Source organism: Fundulus heteroclitus, chromosome 16 (genome assembly GCF_011125445.2).
Source record: "Fundulus heteroclitus isolate FHET01 chromosome 16, MU-UCD_Fhet_4.1, whole genome shotgun sequence".
Lineage (NCBI taxonomy): Eukaryota > Metazoa > Chordata > Actinopteri > Cyprinodontiformes > Fundulidae > Fundulus > Fundulus heteroclitus.
In genome coordinates, this window is record NC_046376.1 from 26,352,183 (window position 1) to 26,367,720 (window position 15,538).

The 15,538-nt window shown below is 40.8% G+C and overlaps 2 protein-coding genes across 3 annotated transcripts; both read left to right on the plus strand.

Moving 5' to 3' along the window:
- The first annotated feature begins 3,952 nt into the window (after window positions 1–3,952).
- On the plus strand, window positions 3,953–7,947 carry rpusd1 (RNA pseudouridine synthase domain containing 1). Of its 2 annotated transcripts, XM_012873073.3 has the most exons (6): window positions 3,953–4,027; window positions 4,399–4,636; window positions 4,708–4,831; window positions 5,788–5,890; window positions 6,045–6,146; window positions 7,082–7,947. In XM_012873073.3, exons 2-6 carry the CDS (start codon window positions 4,449–4,451, stop codon window positions 7,486–7,488), a joined length of 924 nt encoding a protein of 307 aa, XP_012728527.2. In that variant the 5' UTR covers window positions 3,953–4,027; window positions 4,399–4,448; the 3' UTR covers window positions 7,489–7,947. The 2 variants fall into 2 exon arrangements, with proteins under 2 accessions (XP_012728527.2, XP_021177505.2); XM_021321830.2 differs by having other exon boundaries at window positions 3,991–4,636.
- A 1,830-nt stretch (window positions 7,948–9,777) lies between these two features.
- Window positions 9,778–13,928, plus strand: slc25a17 (solute carrier family 25 member 17). Its single transcript, XM_012873132.3, has 9 exons — window positions 9,778–9,972; window positions 10,339–10,399; window positions 10,495–10,561; window positions 10,657–10,808; window positions 10,928–11,044; window positions 11,916–12,064; window positions 12,203–12,298; window positions 12,431–12,516; window positions 13,404–13,928. The coding sequence occupies exons 1-9, from the start codon at window positions 9,916–9,918 to the stop codon at window positions 13,555–13,557; spliced, it is 939 nt and encodes a 312-aa protein (XP_012728586.2). The 5' UTR covers window positions 9,778–9,915; the 3' UTR covers window positions 13,558–13,928.
- The last annotated feature ends 1,610 nt before the right edge of the window (window positions 13,929–15,538 follow it).

A 15,538-nucleotide genomic window follows, 5' to 3' on the forward strand; every position in this document is an offset into this window, starting at 1 on the left:
AAATGAAATAAATATTTTTCTTTCATTTCAACCTTTTACCGTTTTATCAATTTTTCATGTTGAAGCGCAAAAAAAGAGAAGTCTGCCACAGGATGCCGTTCTATTGATGTAACATGTATTTTGTTTTATATGTGCAACATTATGGCCTCTGTGTTTGTATTGAGTGCTTTATGAATAAAGTTGGATTGCATTGGATACAGACTTTGTGTCGATTTCGTACCCACCTTGGGTTTATTTCATGCCTGTTTTGAGAACCGAATAATTTATTCAACTGATTTAGTGAAATGTTTGACTGAGTCTGGTTTCATAAAACGGAAGGACGCAGTTACAAAAAGGGGTCATGAATTGGTGAAGATGTGAATTGACCGGGTCCTGAGCATTCTCTGGTGGGACATGCTCTGTCTTGAGGCAGGACCAGAAAATTGAACGTTCCTTACAGAATAAGTACAACTTTAACCAGAATGATACACACTGGATTTCAAAGTTTAGATTGAGCCTTTTTATAGACCCTACATTCAAAAAAGATTTTATTCGATGATTAATATTTTGTGTCCTCAATGGATGTTGAGATACATTTCATTGGGTCATTTCATTTCAGATTGTATGACCAGAAGTAAAAGATTTTCTAATTACACACACACAGATAAAATTGAACAAATCTCATATTGTTTTTTCCCCCCATTATATCAGAAGGTGAACTATTTCTGCTTCTCACAAGAACTACAAAAAAAAGAAACTTTAGGTTCAAATCTCCTTCTTCTTCTCTTTTCCATTTCAGTTCAGAAAAAGTTACAACGGCGGGGTTTACATTCCCGTTACATGAAAGCAAAATGAGAAACGGCAATCTTACAAAACAAATCTGTCCAGAAACAACCTTGATCCAGGGGACTGATAGCACGACAACAAAAGAAGCCTCTGTTTGTCCTCCAACAAACAACGTGTCCCTGTCCATCATTCCTGCTCATCTGGGAGTTGCAGCGGTGGTGGTGTTGTTGCTGCTGAGAGCCTGCTCCAGCAGGGCTCGCTGGGCCGTGGCGGGGAGGTACAGGAAGGAGTAGAGGAGCGCCAACAGCAGCAGCGCCAGCAGCAGAGGGAGGCCCCAGTCCGTTGTCATGATGGTCTCATCGCAGCGAGCCTGCAGGAATGACTCAGGCATGATGGACCGTGGTTCACGTCAGGTTAAAGAGGCATAACTTGGTTCGCAAAGTTGCGACAGAAACATGTAATCCAGCAAGTCCCCTTAAGGCGTTGACGATTCCAAAGAGAGAAGCAGATGTGAGGTGTGTTGGTTTAGCAAACAAAGAGCCAGCAACATCAACAGTATCCAGGCCTTTCTTCAGATAAAAAAAAATAAATAAATAGAAAAATCTTTCAAGAAAAGTTTCAGTTTAAGATTGAAATTTGCAGAACTCAAATATCCCATTCATGATTTGGGTGGAAAACCATGTCCTCCAGAAGTGGATTAGATCAGCATGGATGCATCCATCCTCTGATAGGGCCTGTCATCTCTTCTCTTCTTTGTCTGTCATTCGACTGACTCTTTTGTGATTTTCTGTAATGACGTAGGCCTGCTGAGTCACATGCATCTCTTTGTTTCTGCTGTGCCACGGGTGCACACGCAAACATAAAGAGAACCAAACTGTGTTATGAAATATGGCTTATGTAATAATTGTTAATCATCTTAACTGGAGAACAGATTCATACCTGAAGCTTGGAAGGATTACCCACAGGTAGCTTGGTATTCACTGATGATTCAGATACAGTCTGCCATGTGCTGTGGACCATGTGAGGTCATCGTTTGACATTGGAATGATGTTTTTCTTGAGAGATTACGTAAAAAAACAAACGCATATGGGTTTTAGCACAAACAGTCCCAACTGTCTGCAGATTATCTCCAGGTATTTAATCTCTTGTGAGGTCATTCACATTTTGAGAAAGACTGAGATCACGTGAGCTTTGTTGATCCTCTCTGCAGGCAACAACCTACTGAGAGGATACGTGTCAAATTTATTTGGCAGGGTTAACCAAAAGGTCAGCTGTGGAAATTAGGATTTACCGAACCCTAAAATGACCGAGAATTACAACGTACAGCGTGAGTTTATGCCAACTAATATAGCCAGGCCAAGTATAGAAACAACACACTCTGCTATGCTATTTGTTGGTTTTAGTGATCCATGGCAGTATCTGTAGAGAAAAAGGTCTCAAGTTACTCATATGCATGAATCAAAAGCAACTGAATACAACTGATTTAAAAATGTGGGGAACCCTTTAGACAGAACATGTTATTAAAATATGACGAGACATATGACACTTTGCAAGAAATGCTTGAAATTATAAAGTCCAGAAACTGCTAAACGATTCAAACTAATTGCAAAAAAAAAAAAAAAACAAGGAGGCCAAAGACCAAATGTGGTTTTCAAAATTCTTGTAAAAGAAGAACAAATTATGTTTGAAATACATAAAATGTAGAAGGAAATGTTTCAACAGGTCCACCCATCCGGATGGATGGACCCGTGGGTCTGGGCTGGGATCGGGGTGGGGGGTTAGAGTCGGAGCATGGACCGGGTAGATCGGGTGGGTTTGATGGTGGTCCATCCCCCCGGGGTGTCCTCCCAGTGGGTCACGCTCAGAAGCCCCCCCAAAGGGGAGCGCCCAGGTGATATCCTGATCAGATGTCCAATCCCACCTCAACGGGCTTCTTTTGATGCGGAGAAGCAACACCTCTACTTTTAGCTCTCACCGTGTGACAGACCTCTTCACCCTATCTCTCGGGTCATTTTGGCCGCTTGCATCCAGGAACATGTTCTTTCAGTCATGATACATACCTTATGACCATAGATGGGGGCTGGAAAGTAGACAGACCGGTAAATAACGAGCTTTTCCTTTTGGAATATAATAAACAATGTCATAGCTAATGATGTAGTTAATTCATTAAGTTTTTTTCTTGTGAACGGGCAACCGAATTCAGCTGAAATGACCAACGAAAATCGATTAAAACCAAGGGAAATAGTGGAAAAGATTCATCATATATTATTCAGAATCACTGTTTGCCAAAGCAATTGAATCACAGCAAATCACAAAATTGCAGACATGAACCCTCCATTGATTTCAGTGGATTCAGATGCTGGTAAGGAAAGTAACCGATTGTAGTGCAAACCCATTACCCTACATTTCATTTGCTCCAGGATATTTCCACACAAAATCACTCCAGACTGGGGACCAGCGTCTGTGGTTATAGAGCCTCATTTCGGTTTCAGCCTGTTACCCTGGCTGATTTATTTGTTCAGTTCTGGGTTTTACAAAGAAAGAGCTTTCATAACACACTGCTCTTTTTCTTAAAAGAGTAAATGCATAAACACGGATTAACGATTTTTACTAACAGCCTCTCTCAGACTACTGTTATCTTTTTCCTCCATGCAATGACGGTGGGAGGCGGGTGCATGGGGTGTGCATATATATATATATATATATATATATATATATATATATATATATATATATATATATATATATATATATATATGTATAGATAGATAGATAGATAGATAGATAGATAGATAGATAGATAGATAGATAGATAGATAGATAGATAGATAGATAGATATATAGATATAGATATAGATAGATATAGATATATATGTTAAGGTATGTTTCATCTTGAGGGTAGGGTGCATCTGGTATCACAACACAACATGGCAGAGTACTACCATCCTTCTGTATGACATACATTTAATTTCGCTTTGGGATAAATAAAGTATTTTGAATTGAATTTAAAATTTAAATTTAAAAACAACAATTTGAATTGTTGTTTTTAAATTTTCGGGGTGTAATAGTGCTTTTTATTTATTTATTTGTTTGTTTGTTTTTGTAAGACAAAGGGACAAATAAACCTTTCCCCTGCATTTTTAGCGCTCCATACCTGAGGGTGGCGACATAATCCCAATTGACTATTAAACATGAGAGAAGAAGATCGCGCGCATGCGCAAAGGGGATCTGTGAGTCGTGGTTCTGTTTACATGTTCTGGAGGTACGCTCCTCACGTTTCGCTTCATTAGGAGTCAAATACGATTACTTGTAGAGACGTGTAACAAATAGTTTATTGTCGGGAAAGATGTTCGTATTCCACATGCTTATGTACAAATTGTTCAAACTTTTAGAGGTGAAACGGCAGCGCTAACTTGCTAATTTTAACTTCACTCTATCCTCATGGTGTCAGTGAAAGGGATGTACTCATTTGGGATTAACAGACAACTCCACCATAAGCTACTTATTACATTATAAAGGTGGTTTACTAAACTAAAGGCTTAGTGTTGATCCAGTCAGAAGTTAAACACCCGATATTAGCTGTTAAATAAAAAAATAGTTACGACTCAGTGTGTTGGCTCCTTTTTTTGTCAGAAGCGGCCACCCAGTCCCTGCAGGGCTGGACCACCTGACAGCTGCTCAGGATGAGCTCAGAGCCAGCCAGCATTGAGAGCCTGCGTGTGTTGTACCAGAGCGACGACTACATCATTGTGGACAAGCACTGGGATATCCGCATAGACAGCAAGATGTGGTATGAAAAGCAGACTGTGCAGATGCAGCTGCAGCATCACTTCCCCCATCTGGCAGACCCCAGGACCTACTATGGCTTCAGGTCAGCACCTGCGTTCATTCAAGTGGTGCATTTATTTATTTATGCATTTATTTGTACTTTTCTCCCAGCAGGTTTTGTCACCAGTTGGATTTTTCCACCAGCGGAGCTCTTTGTGTCGCTCTCAATAAGGCTGCTGCTGGAAGGGCGTACCGCTGCTTTAAGGACCGTACCGTCACCAAAGCCTACCTGTCTTTGGTATGGAGAAAAAAAAACCGCAAGCATTTACCAGGATTTGCTGCATACTGCAGCAAATCGCCATGTTAATATTAAAGAGACTGGAAGACGGGTCAATTAAAGCAAATCCGGAATTTTTAGGGTTCCTACAAAGTCTTGAAAAGTCTGTAAAAAGAAGCTTGAGTTTGTAAACATATTCTTATTTCAAAAACCTTGTTGGTCCATTGTGGAGAAGAAGAGTATGTTGAATTCCTAAATGTAGGTTTCAGTTTTCACTTAGATGCAGATGGGAGTCCTTCTTTCGTTTCTTCCTTCTTTCCTTCAAAAAGTAAAAAAAAAAAAACAAACAAAAAAAACAGCATCTTAGCTCTTTCAAAGGTCGCTAGCTTTGACTAAGCCAGTTAACACAGCAGCTAGGAAAGAAAGCAGGAGAGAAACAGGCAAAGTGCTCCCTGTTAGGGATGTACGGGGTAATTAAACTTTGATCGGCTAGTTTTTAGTTTCGTATCAACGCCAAATTACTGCCAAAAAATCCCTTCAGCATGATGAAAGATAACGACACCTCCTCCTACCAAGGTGGCTGTTAGTTTTAATCGTATTTAAAATTACTTGATATATAATAGTTAATACATAAATTACAAATAAGGCGATTATGCAGGTAAAATGTTCCTGTATGATCTGAAATCTCTTTTCCGTTTAGCTTTTCAATCCTGAAAGTTATGGTCGTTAAACAGGATGTACCACAGGCGTGCAACTGCTAACACATCTCTTTGTGAGCCTTTCTGTCTTCTGCTCCTTTCCATTTGACAAAACTCCCACAGGTATTTGGACATCTGTAAATCCTACACTAACCGTTTGTTGCTTTTAAGGAAATGGCGTCAAGTCACGCTAAAAAAAAGTTCAAGTCGTACAACTTTAAAATGTTTAATAGGAACAGATGACGAGGATTTGCTCACCTAGTTTCTTTTCCTTCCCAGCTTCGTGGATGGGTGGAAAAGGAGACACAAACTCTGGACTTCGCCATCGGCAAGAACTCCATGGAGGGAAAAACACACATGATGTGCATTGAAGGAAGTGAAGGTACAGGAGTGTTGGTCGGTTTGAAATCCGCTTGTTGTGTTTAGACCTGGATAATTAATTGTGACTGGGAGGGATCCCGGATGTTAAATATAATAGTAACAACAGACGGCTTGTTTGAAAAGGTTTGCAGCATTTCCTCATGTTTGCTCCACAGGTTGTGAGAACCCAAAGCCTTCCCAGACTGAGCTGACAGTGTTGGAGTACGGGGTGTATGACGGAGACCCGGTCACCAAGGTGCTGCTGCAGCCACTCACTGGTACAGTGCCTGATCCAATTTCTTTCCTTTCATTGACAAAGCCTTGCAAACTAATCATAACTCTTAAACTTTTCCACATTTTGCCACTTTGCAGCACATTAGTATATTTTGTTGGGACTATATGAGGTAGACTAAGCAAAGTAGTGTTAGTAGATCAGACCTAAATGTATCTTTTGGGCCTAAAAGGAAAATTGCTGTGTGTGGGGAGAATCAATTAATCACAACCTAGGGCTCGGAAATATATATAAAAAAATGTAAAATATCGAGATTAAAAATGAGAGACATAAGATGAGACTATATCATTTATATCGAGATGGTCTAAGTCGCATTATAAATATACTTTTATGTATTACAGTAGGCTATTTTTCTCCTATTTCCCATATTTATCTACAGCTGTTTGTTAAAAAAATGTGCCTGTGAGACATTTGGGATAAAGCTTTGATTCAGAGACGCCTTTTTCTAGTTAATTCCAGAAAAGAAAAACATATCCAGATAAATATGCTATATTGGCATTCAGCCTAAAAATATTTAGATATTATTTTTGCTCCATATTGCCCAGGAACACTCTCTGTGAGGATGGTCAGAGTTGATAAAAACACGGATGGCTATATTTTGAAAAGAAGGATGCATAAATATTTGGGCTGTCGATGTCCAAAAACGGTAGAGCCATACCGCAGAACTCGTGTTGCTGTTAATTGCAACAAAAGGTGGTCATGTATTGACTCTGGGAGTAAATATGAATGCGCACCAACATTTTAGATTTACCGCTAGGAAGTTTGAAAATCCTGTTTCATGTTCCTTTCACTTCCCAAATTTGTTTTGCCCTGTCCCATTAAATCCCAAAAACTGCAATGGAAAACGTTTACCTTGACATACTTCCAGCATATCAGGAAACTGTTTCAGGTGACTGCTGTGACGTTTGTTCGTTTATTCAGGTCGGACCCACCAGTTAAGGGTCCACTGCAGCGCCATCGGACACCCCATCGTCGGAGACTTCACCTACAGCCTGGGAGCGGATGACTCTCCGTACCGAATGATGCTGCACGCCTACCTCCTCCACATTCCCCTGCAGCCTCAGCACCTTCTCGTCACCGCCGCAGACCCCTTCGTCCCGGCGGTCGACCCCAAGTGGGTCTCGCAGCGCTCACTGCGGACAGTGGAGGCCACCGTTGACGCCGTTCTGGAGCACAGAAAGACTGAAGAGAGGGAACGCGAGGAGGCGAGAAGAGAGGAGGAGGAGGAGAAGAAGAGGAAGCAAAGTAAGCAACGAAGGACTGAGGAGCAGAGCGAGGAGCAGAGGCGGGTCTGCCAGGAGTGGCTGAGTGAATGGGCCGCAGACTGACGGGTTTTAATGGTTTCGGTTTAATTTATTGTAGCAGTCCACTCCAAAAAAGCATGTTGGGCATGCTTTTAAAAGACGAGGGGCAACCCGCGGTGCATTAAAGAGAATGAACGAGCGACGTAAAAAGGCATGTTAATGAATATTTTATGCTGCACTTAAAATGATAATTCTTGGATCGTTCTTCCACAGAAAGTGAAGTAAATATTTACTTCACCGCAGCTAAAAATTAAGTGCCTTCACTCATTATTTTCACTTCTGTTTTTTTACGAGGTTTAAATTTAACTTCTTTTGTTCAACAATAAAAAAAACAAATCACTCCTTTTATGCCGTTAGATTTTGTTTGCTGATCCATGTCATGTAGGTAAAGAAGTTTCATTGACGTGTGTTTGTTGCCATATAATGTATGTTGTTGAGGAAATTCCAATTAAAACCTGCTGTATGCATCTCTGCTGCTAAGTATCACGTGTCTATTGAAAATTATTCGGCCACACTTTTTTTGGTTGGTCTTGTGTTTGAGAGGACCTGGAACCTAACAGATTTGTATTATGACCAAGTTTAGACTGAATATGCCAGCATCTGTTGAGATTCCTTGCAGAAACTGCACAAAAAAACAAAACAAGATGGAAGACTTCTCCTTTTTGGGTTTAACAGTCTTTACTCACAGTATAAAGCAGTTACCACATGTTAAAACAATGTCCAAACGAGCATTTAAATTGTACAAGCAGCTGCTGATGTGGTACAACTGTAGTGTCGGGCTGTTTTACTTACTTTTTACTAATTTTCTTTGTTCATATACTACCAACATATCAGATATGTTCTCTCAAGACACTTTACAACACAAACAAGTCAAGTTGGTATACAGTTACATTTATATTAAATCCAAATCCATCCAGTTCATTCAAATAGGAGCCAATAATAAAGTCAGATCCTCATTACATCCACATACAGTTCAAACCTAATTACAATTCACTACAGTTCAGTACATTTGATCATTAATGCCAAGAGTTAGTGGGTTCAAAGAAGTGTTCAAGGAAGCCAAGCTAATTACAAAGTTCAAAAAAGGGAAGTAAAAGTAGCAAATGTTATTGAAGTTAGTGTATTTGTCCTCGATTTTAGCAGGTAAATATGGTTATCTGACAACGGAATAAGATTGTTGCACTTAAAATAGTAACAGCTCATCTCAATCATCTTATTTCAAGTGCAGTATGTCTAATTATCTTATTTTAGGGGTCAAAATACTCATTCCATTGGCAGATAGTCGTATTTACCTGCTCACCTGGTCTGGAGAGATTTTAATTGGAAAGTAAACTCTGAGTAACTTCTTTGTTGGCTTTTTTACAGGAAATAATTATTGCGTAGAACAAACTGACTGGAAGTACTTTCTATGGGATAGAAAAGAGTGAACAGCAACAATATGTCTTGTCAATAGCTTTGTCTAGAAAAGAAAGCTAAAAAAACGAGGCCATGAGTCCTTTTCATGGGTGAATACTAAAAAAAAAAAATGATTCGGCAGCTAATGGCAACGGCACCCTTAATTACTTTATTCAGGAAATGTATACTACTAAATTAGAGAACTAGGGGGACAACTTCTATGCAAAAGATAAATGTGCACAGTTAATGGCATTGGCTTTTAATGTTACGATATCAACGTGGTCAAGTGGATCGAACTGTTTATCCCAGAACTGCCTGCCACACTTGGATAACACCGGACAACAAAGAAATGATTCATCTGTCTGATAGCGTCCCGGAATTGACACAGTTTATCTACTGATGATGCACTTAGGGTGTTTCACCGCCGACAGGCCGCGGTAGCTTTTAACAACAAAATAGCAAAAGCACATGGCCAGAGCTTTTTCACTGGGAGAAGAAAACACTGTACAAAAAGACATTGTGAGATGCACTGGCCAGGGGTACTTTTTTGGTGACAAAATGAAAACAAAGAGTAATTGGCAGCAAAAGCTCAATAGATAACTTTGTAAATGAAATAAAAAAGAAATTCCCAATGAGAAGAAAAATGAAGAGTGCTGAAGCACAGGACAGTTGCTTTGTCCATGACTACACAGAGCACTGAGGCAGGAATACTTTCCATAAGAAATGTAAAACAGAGAGGAAGCTAGTCCACACAGTCCATTTACTACGCTGTGTATTTATGAATGGTCTACATTAATTATTCCTGAGCAATAAAATCCAACTTTTTTTGTCAGAAAGACACATTGAGAGGGTGGAGGGCGGTGGAACGAAACAGCCTTGTTTAAAACTACACTACCCATAATGCCGTTCTTTAAGTCCCAGCTTCCAGGTTGTGCAACAACAAAAAATAGCCCCAAGCCAGCGATCGGTCCGCGGGGTAACCGAGCGGCGTGTTGACAGCTGTTCTGTTCACAGACGGAGTTTCTCATCAGCTGAGCTTCTCGGACCGAGCTGAACATGAGCGCCGAGGTTTTCTCCTATGAGAGTTTGGTCCATGCCGTGGCGGGGGCGGTGGTAAGTCTGCTTTCACAGCCATCTTTCTCCGCTTCTTTATTCCTCCATTCACTATGACAGAAGGAGAAGGTCTCTGTTTGAAAATCCTAGCCCTCAAAAAAGGAATTAGGTTCGTGCTTATGACACTGAATGCTACTATAAATTACACACTATAATGTAAACTAAACCAGCCGAATTAAAGTAACTTTCATATATAAATAAATATCTCTCTTATTTTTGAGTTGGTATAGCTTCATATATAGGTTTTACTTTTAAATTGGTCATTTCCTCAGCCCGGTTTGGTGCTGTGTAGCAGCACTATCCAGACAAGGTCAGTCTGCTGAATGCTGACTTTGGTCTTTTTTTTCTTTTCTTTTCGTTTCTTAGGGAAGTGTGACTGCAATGTCAGTATTCTTCCCTCTGGATACTGCCAGATTGCGGCTTCAAGGTAAAACTAGGGACGTCGCTCTCTCTCGCTTTCGATAGACTTCAAATTCTGCATGTATGATAACGTGAACGTGATATATTTCCTTTTGAGTTCAGTGGATGAAAACAGGAAGGCCAAATCTACACCGTCCATCCTGGCTGACATCATCAAAGAAGAAGGCCTGTGAGTAACTTGGTGTCACGGCTGAATGACGAGAGAGAGAGAGAGAGAGAGAAAAAGAAGCTGAGTTGAAATGTGCTGCCGCTGCCTCTCTGCAGTCTGGCCCCCTACAGAGGATGGTTCCCTGTCATCTGTAGCCTCTGCTGCTCCAACTTTGTCTACTTCTACTGCTTCCACTGGCTGAAGGCCAGCTGGCTGAAGGACAGGCAGTCAACACCCAGCACTGACCTTATTGTCGGCATCGCTGCAGGTGAGCTGATCTCCGTCTTCATCACAGATCATTGGCAATAATAATAAAAAAAAAGCTTTGCAAGCTACAAGCGGAAGGGGAGATTTTTTTTTTTTTTACCAGCCAACTTGCTTTTCCAGGTGTTATAAATGTCCTGCTGACCACTCCTCTGTGGGTGGTCAACACCAGGCTGAAGCTGCAGGGCTCCAAGTTTCGCAACGCCGACATCCGGCCCACGAACTACGCTGGCATCCTGGGTAAATGGCCGAGCGTTTAGTTCACGCGCACATCGCAGTGGAACGTGATTCGTGCCTTTTGAGCTTTTTTTTTTTTTCTTTTTTTGCATCTTTGTTTCACTGCAACCGCAAACCTCGGGGTGTTGTGTTGAGACTTCGCCGCAACAGACCAGCCCAAAGTAAAGCATGATTATGAAGTGAAGGAGCGATGGTGAATGGTTTTAAAAGAAATTCTTTATGAACACAAATCAGAAAATGTTGGTGCTTATATACTTTGCGGAGATGCCTTTTGTCTTTTGACCACCTCCTCTGCCTCGGCTGAACAGAAAAGCATCCCCACAGCATGATGCCGCCAACGCCGTGCTTCACTTTAGGGAGAGCGTGTATAAAACCCACAAAGTTTCATTCTCACCTGACACCTTCTTCCACGTGTTTCTCTGTCCCCTGGTGACAAATGGGAACACATTAACTGGGTTTACTTAAAGCGTTTTTTTTTTGTTTTTTTTTACCAACAGTGTTTTTCTTCATGCTTCTTTTCTGTTATTTATTTTGTGGACGGCACAACCAGTGGTTGCCCTGTCAACAGATTCTACCGCTTGAGCTGTGGATCTGCGCGTGGATTTCCTCGAGATGACTTTCTTTACTACACAGGGCTAGTCTGAAGGCATTCGATAATTTGCACATTTTTACTGGGAAAAAAAAAAGGAAAATCTAGATTTTTTGATGTCACTTCCAAATCATGCACTACTTTGCGTTGGTCTGTCGTTTTAAAATCCCCAATTAAATGGAGGGGTATTTATGGTGGGAACGTGACAAAATGTGAAAAAGTTCAAGGGGTATAAATGCTGATTCAAACCACCGTATGGCACTGCTTTCTTTATCGTTCCTGCAGACGCATTTCAGCAGATCATCCGTAAGGAGGGTGTCGGCGCCCTCTGGAACGGGACCTTCCCGTCCCTGCTGCTGGTGCTGAACCCCGCCATTCAGTTCATGATTTACGAAGGTCTAAAGAGGCAGCTGAGGAGAGGGGTTCCCAGGGAGGTGAGCTGGGAGGACAAACATTCGAACGTTCTCTGGATGAGAGGACACTTGATATGCAGACACTCGGTAGCACGGTGCACATGACGAATTAGCGCAAAATAAAAATGGGGGCCGACCTTTTGTTTCTTACCCGCTCAGCTTTCGTCTCTGGAGGTGTTCATCATCGGGGCCGTCGCCAAAGCTGTTGCCACCACTTTCACGTACCCACTGCAGACGATACAGTCCATCCTGAGGGTGGGTTCTGTTTGTGTGTCGGTCATTAGTTTCTCACATGTTCAAAGTGACGCATTGCCCATCAGCAGATAACGTTTCAAGACTGGCTTTATTTATTTAATTTTTTGCCTCCCACTTTTTTTTTAACAACAGTTTGGTCAGTTCAACACACCGAATGAAAAGTCCAAACTGCTGTCCAGCCTGCAGACCATCAAGGGTCTACTGGTGAACAGAGCCAGGTGAGTGTTCACTTCGGGAATCTGGCTTACCGATCGAGCCGCAGCGCATGTATGAACCCGCAAGTAAGTTGCCCTGAATTTCTGTAGAAAGGTGAAAAAAGGCGGGGAAACCAGTCCAGAACTGGTTTTGGCACATCCAGGTTAAAATGGGTCTTCACTTGGGTCGTGTGCAGTGCCTTGCGAAAGTAGAGATGACAGATAGCAGTCAGTTTACAGGATGACGTGAAATACTGTATTATGGAAACACTCCCAGAGAAGTTAAAAGCGTGTAAATTGTCATTATGAAACATTCTAATCTTCAAGTCAAAGAACTGTGAATTTACATGGATGTCCAAACAGACATTCCCCTGAGAAACTGAAATGTGTAAACATTAGAACGTGGGGGACAATGTAAATCATTTTCAGTCGGATCAAGAACCTGTGGAACCAGCATCATGTTTGTAAACATGGGACAGATTATGAAATGGGCTGGTGGGTTATTTGATTTTGAACAGGTGGCGATAGCCCTCACCGCTTTGGGAAATAAGCTGTTTTTAAGTCTATTAGTTTTTGATTTAATGTTCCTGAATCATTTACCTGATGGAAGTGGGACATCTAGGTTCTGTGGTAATATGTCTGGCCCCTTTTCTGGATTTTTGTAGCATAAACTGTGTTTCGGTCTTGTAGACGGCGTCCCACAATCCCCTGTGCTGACCCTACCACATGTGCTAGATCCTTCCTCTCCTATGCTGTGGAGTCTGATTTTAAATCTTTGTCTGATATCAAAGTTTGTGTTATAATCCAAAACTTGTATGTGTGACACCAAGCAAAAAAAAAAAAAAAGTGTTCTGTTATATGTTTATCATTCGTAAGTCAGTTTTGTGTTTTGTACTGGCTCTCTGCTGCAGGAAACATGGCATGTTGGGTCTGTTCAAAGGCCTGGAGGCCAAGCTACTGCAGACCGTGCTGACCGCGGCCCTCATGTTCCTTCTCTATGAGAAGATTGCCAGCTGTACCTTCAGAGTCATGGGACTGAGCAGCAACCACTACAAGAAACGCTAAGCAGCAAGCAGAGATACAACCCTGGACACTTGACAACATAAATGCACTGTGATGACGACTGGATGTGACCTGGTTTTTAGAGTATTTCATTCACCTAACCCTTAACTGTTTTAGATAAACCACTACTGATGATTCATGGTGATTTTTTTTCTGAAAGAACAGATATGGGAAGTGTGGTAATGTTGTGAATCAGATGTGGATCTTTAAGTGGACATAAAGATGAAAGTTGTAGCTAAGGTTATGCCTTAGCTTGGTGGTCTTACACTAAAGGTAACTGGCTCAAACCAGACCTTGAGGCAGATGTCCTGTATGTATAATTTATGTGATAAGCAGCTCCTATTAAAGCTAAACTTTATACTGACTCCCTAAAAGTATCAGCCTTCATTTTGTTCCTTGTAATCTTTTTCTGTCTTTTATTTATCACCAGCTTTCGCTGGTTGAAGCTTAATTTACCTGAATATTCAACTTTTATTTATTATTGGAGTGTTGACAGTATTATTTATGATCATGTTATAAATGTAAAAGAGGTTGAGCTCTTAGTTTCTGTTCTGAGAATAGCCTGAGACTTCAAATGCATCTAAAGGCTTTTGAAACTTTAAAATTAGAAAATCTATGATATTTAATTTGAGCTCTATGAGGTCCATAGAAATGCATATACAATTTTTCCAAGCTTTTGCGTATTCTCACAGCTTTTTTTTTTTCTTGTATTTTCTGTCCTATTTCTCAGAGAGACAGCTTGCAGAATTTGTTCATCTGTTCAAGATCGCAGGTTTTAGGGCAAAAAACACACGGGCATTATGTTGTCATGATCAGGTTCAAGGACTTTATAGAAAATGTGACAGAACAGCTCATATTCAAAGGGAAAGGTTTGAAAGAGTTTCTTAAGTGTGGCTCGCAGGAGTAAGGTGCTCGCCTGTTCTGATTGGTTGCTGCAAAGCACGTGAAACTTTTTGAAAAGGCTGTTTTACATGTTAGGCTTTCTAAGAAAATCCGACGCGTTTGCAATACCGAGTGCATAAAAGCATGTATATAGTATAATTTTTAAAGTAAGACGTTCAGTGTTAAGCATTCCTTGGATTCACTGAACTTGTGAATACCCCAACATATTTCAGCCGTGTCTGGGTGAATATTGTGATGTGATTTTAATATAGGAAAATGGAAAAAAAAAGCTTTTAAAAAGTATCCTCCTAAATCATTAAGGTTCAAGTCCATCGGCCATTGAAGATGGGGGCCAGGTGTCTGCAGGTTTGAGTAGCAATTTATAGATCTTGGCAATAGATGGAAATTAAATATTGGATCATATTTTATTTAATGTAAACAACACTGACTTACTGTGATTACAAGTGAACCAAAGATTTTTCCTGCCACCTTGTGGACTGATTAAATATCTACAAGTTTTCTCTCTTTTTTTAAATCAATAATCCACATATGACTGTGAACACAGCTGTAATTTATATGATGTTACATAAATATGTGTTTGCATTTATCCATAAATGCTCCTGTAAGTACCGAGCCTTCTTGGCCTCGGATAGGGTTGATAGAGTCACAGAGAGTTTGAATAATCAGAAGACTGAAGCAAATGGGTCATTTTCCTAAAGCACACGGAGTCCATTTCTTCCACTTTGACTAGACTGCCTTTGCATTAACCCCACTGGCTTCTACAGCACCTATTCAGCTTCAAAGGAAAGTCATTGTAAGGGCATCAGAGTAGGACTGTCAACAATGCAGCAGCCCCTTTTTATCACACCACATGATCAGTAACTCCGCTCTCCAGGCAGAGCCCTGACATTTGAGCTATAATTAGTCAACAACTGATTGTTTAAACATAATAAATGTGAAATGTGAAATTACCATTAGGCACACAGCATACAGAGCAAGCAGGGGTTGACCAGCACTGGGAGAAAAATTATCTGTTTAATCATTTCGTCGCACATAACATCTTGAGGTGCTAGAAGCGTACAAGTAAAAGCTGAATAGTAGT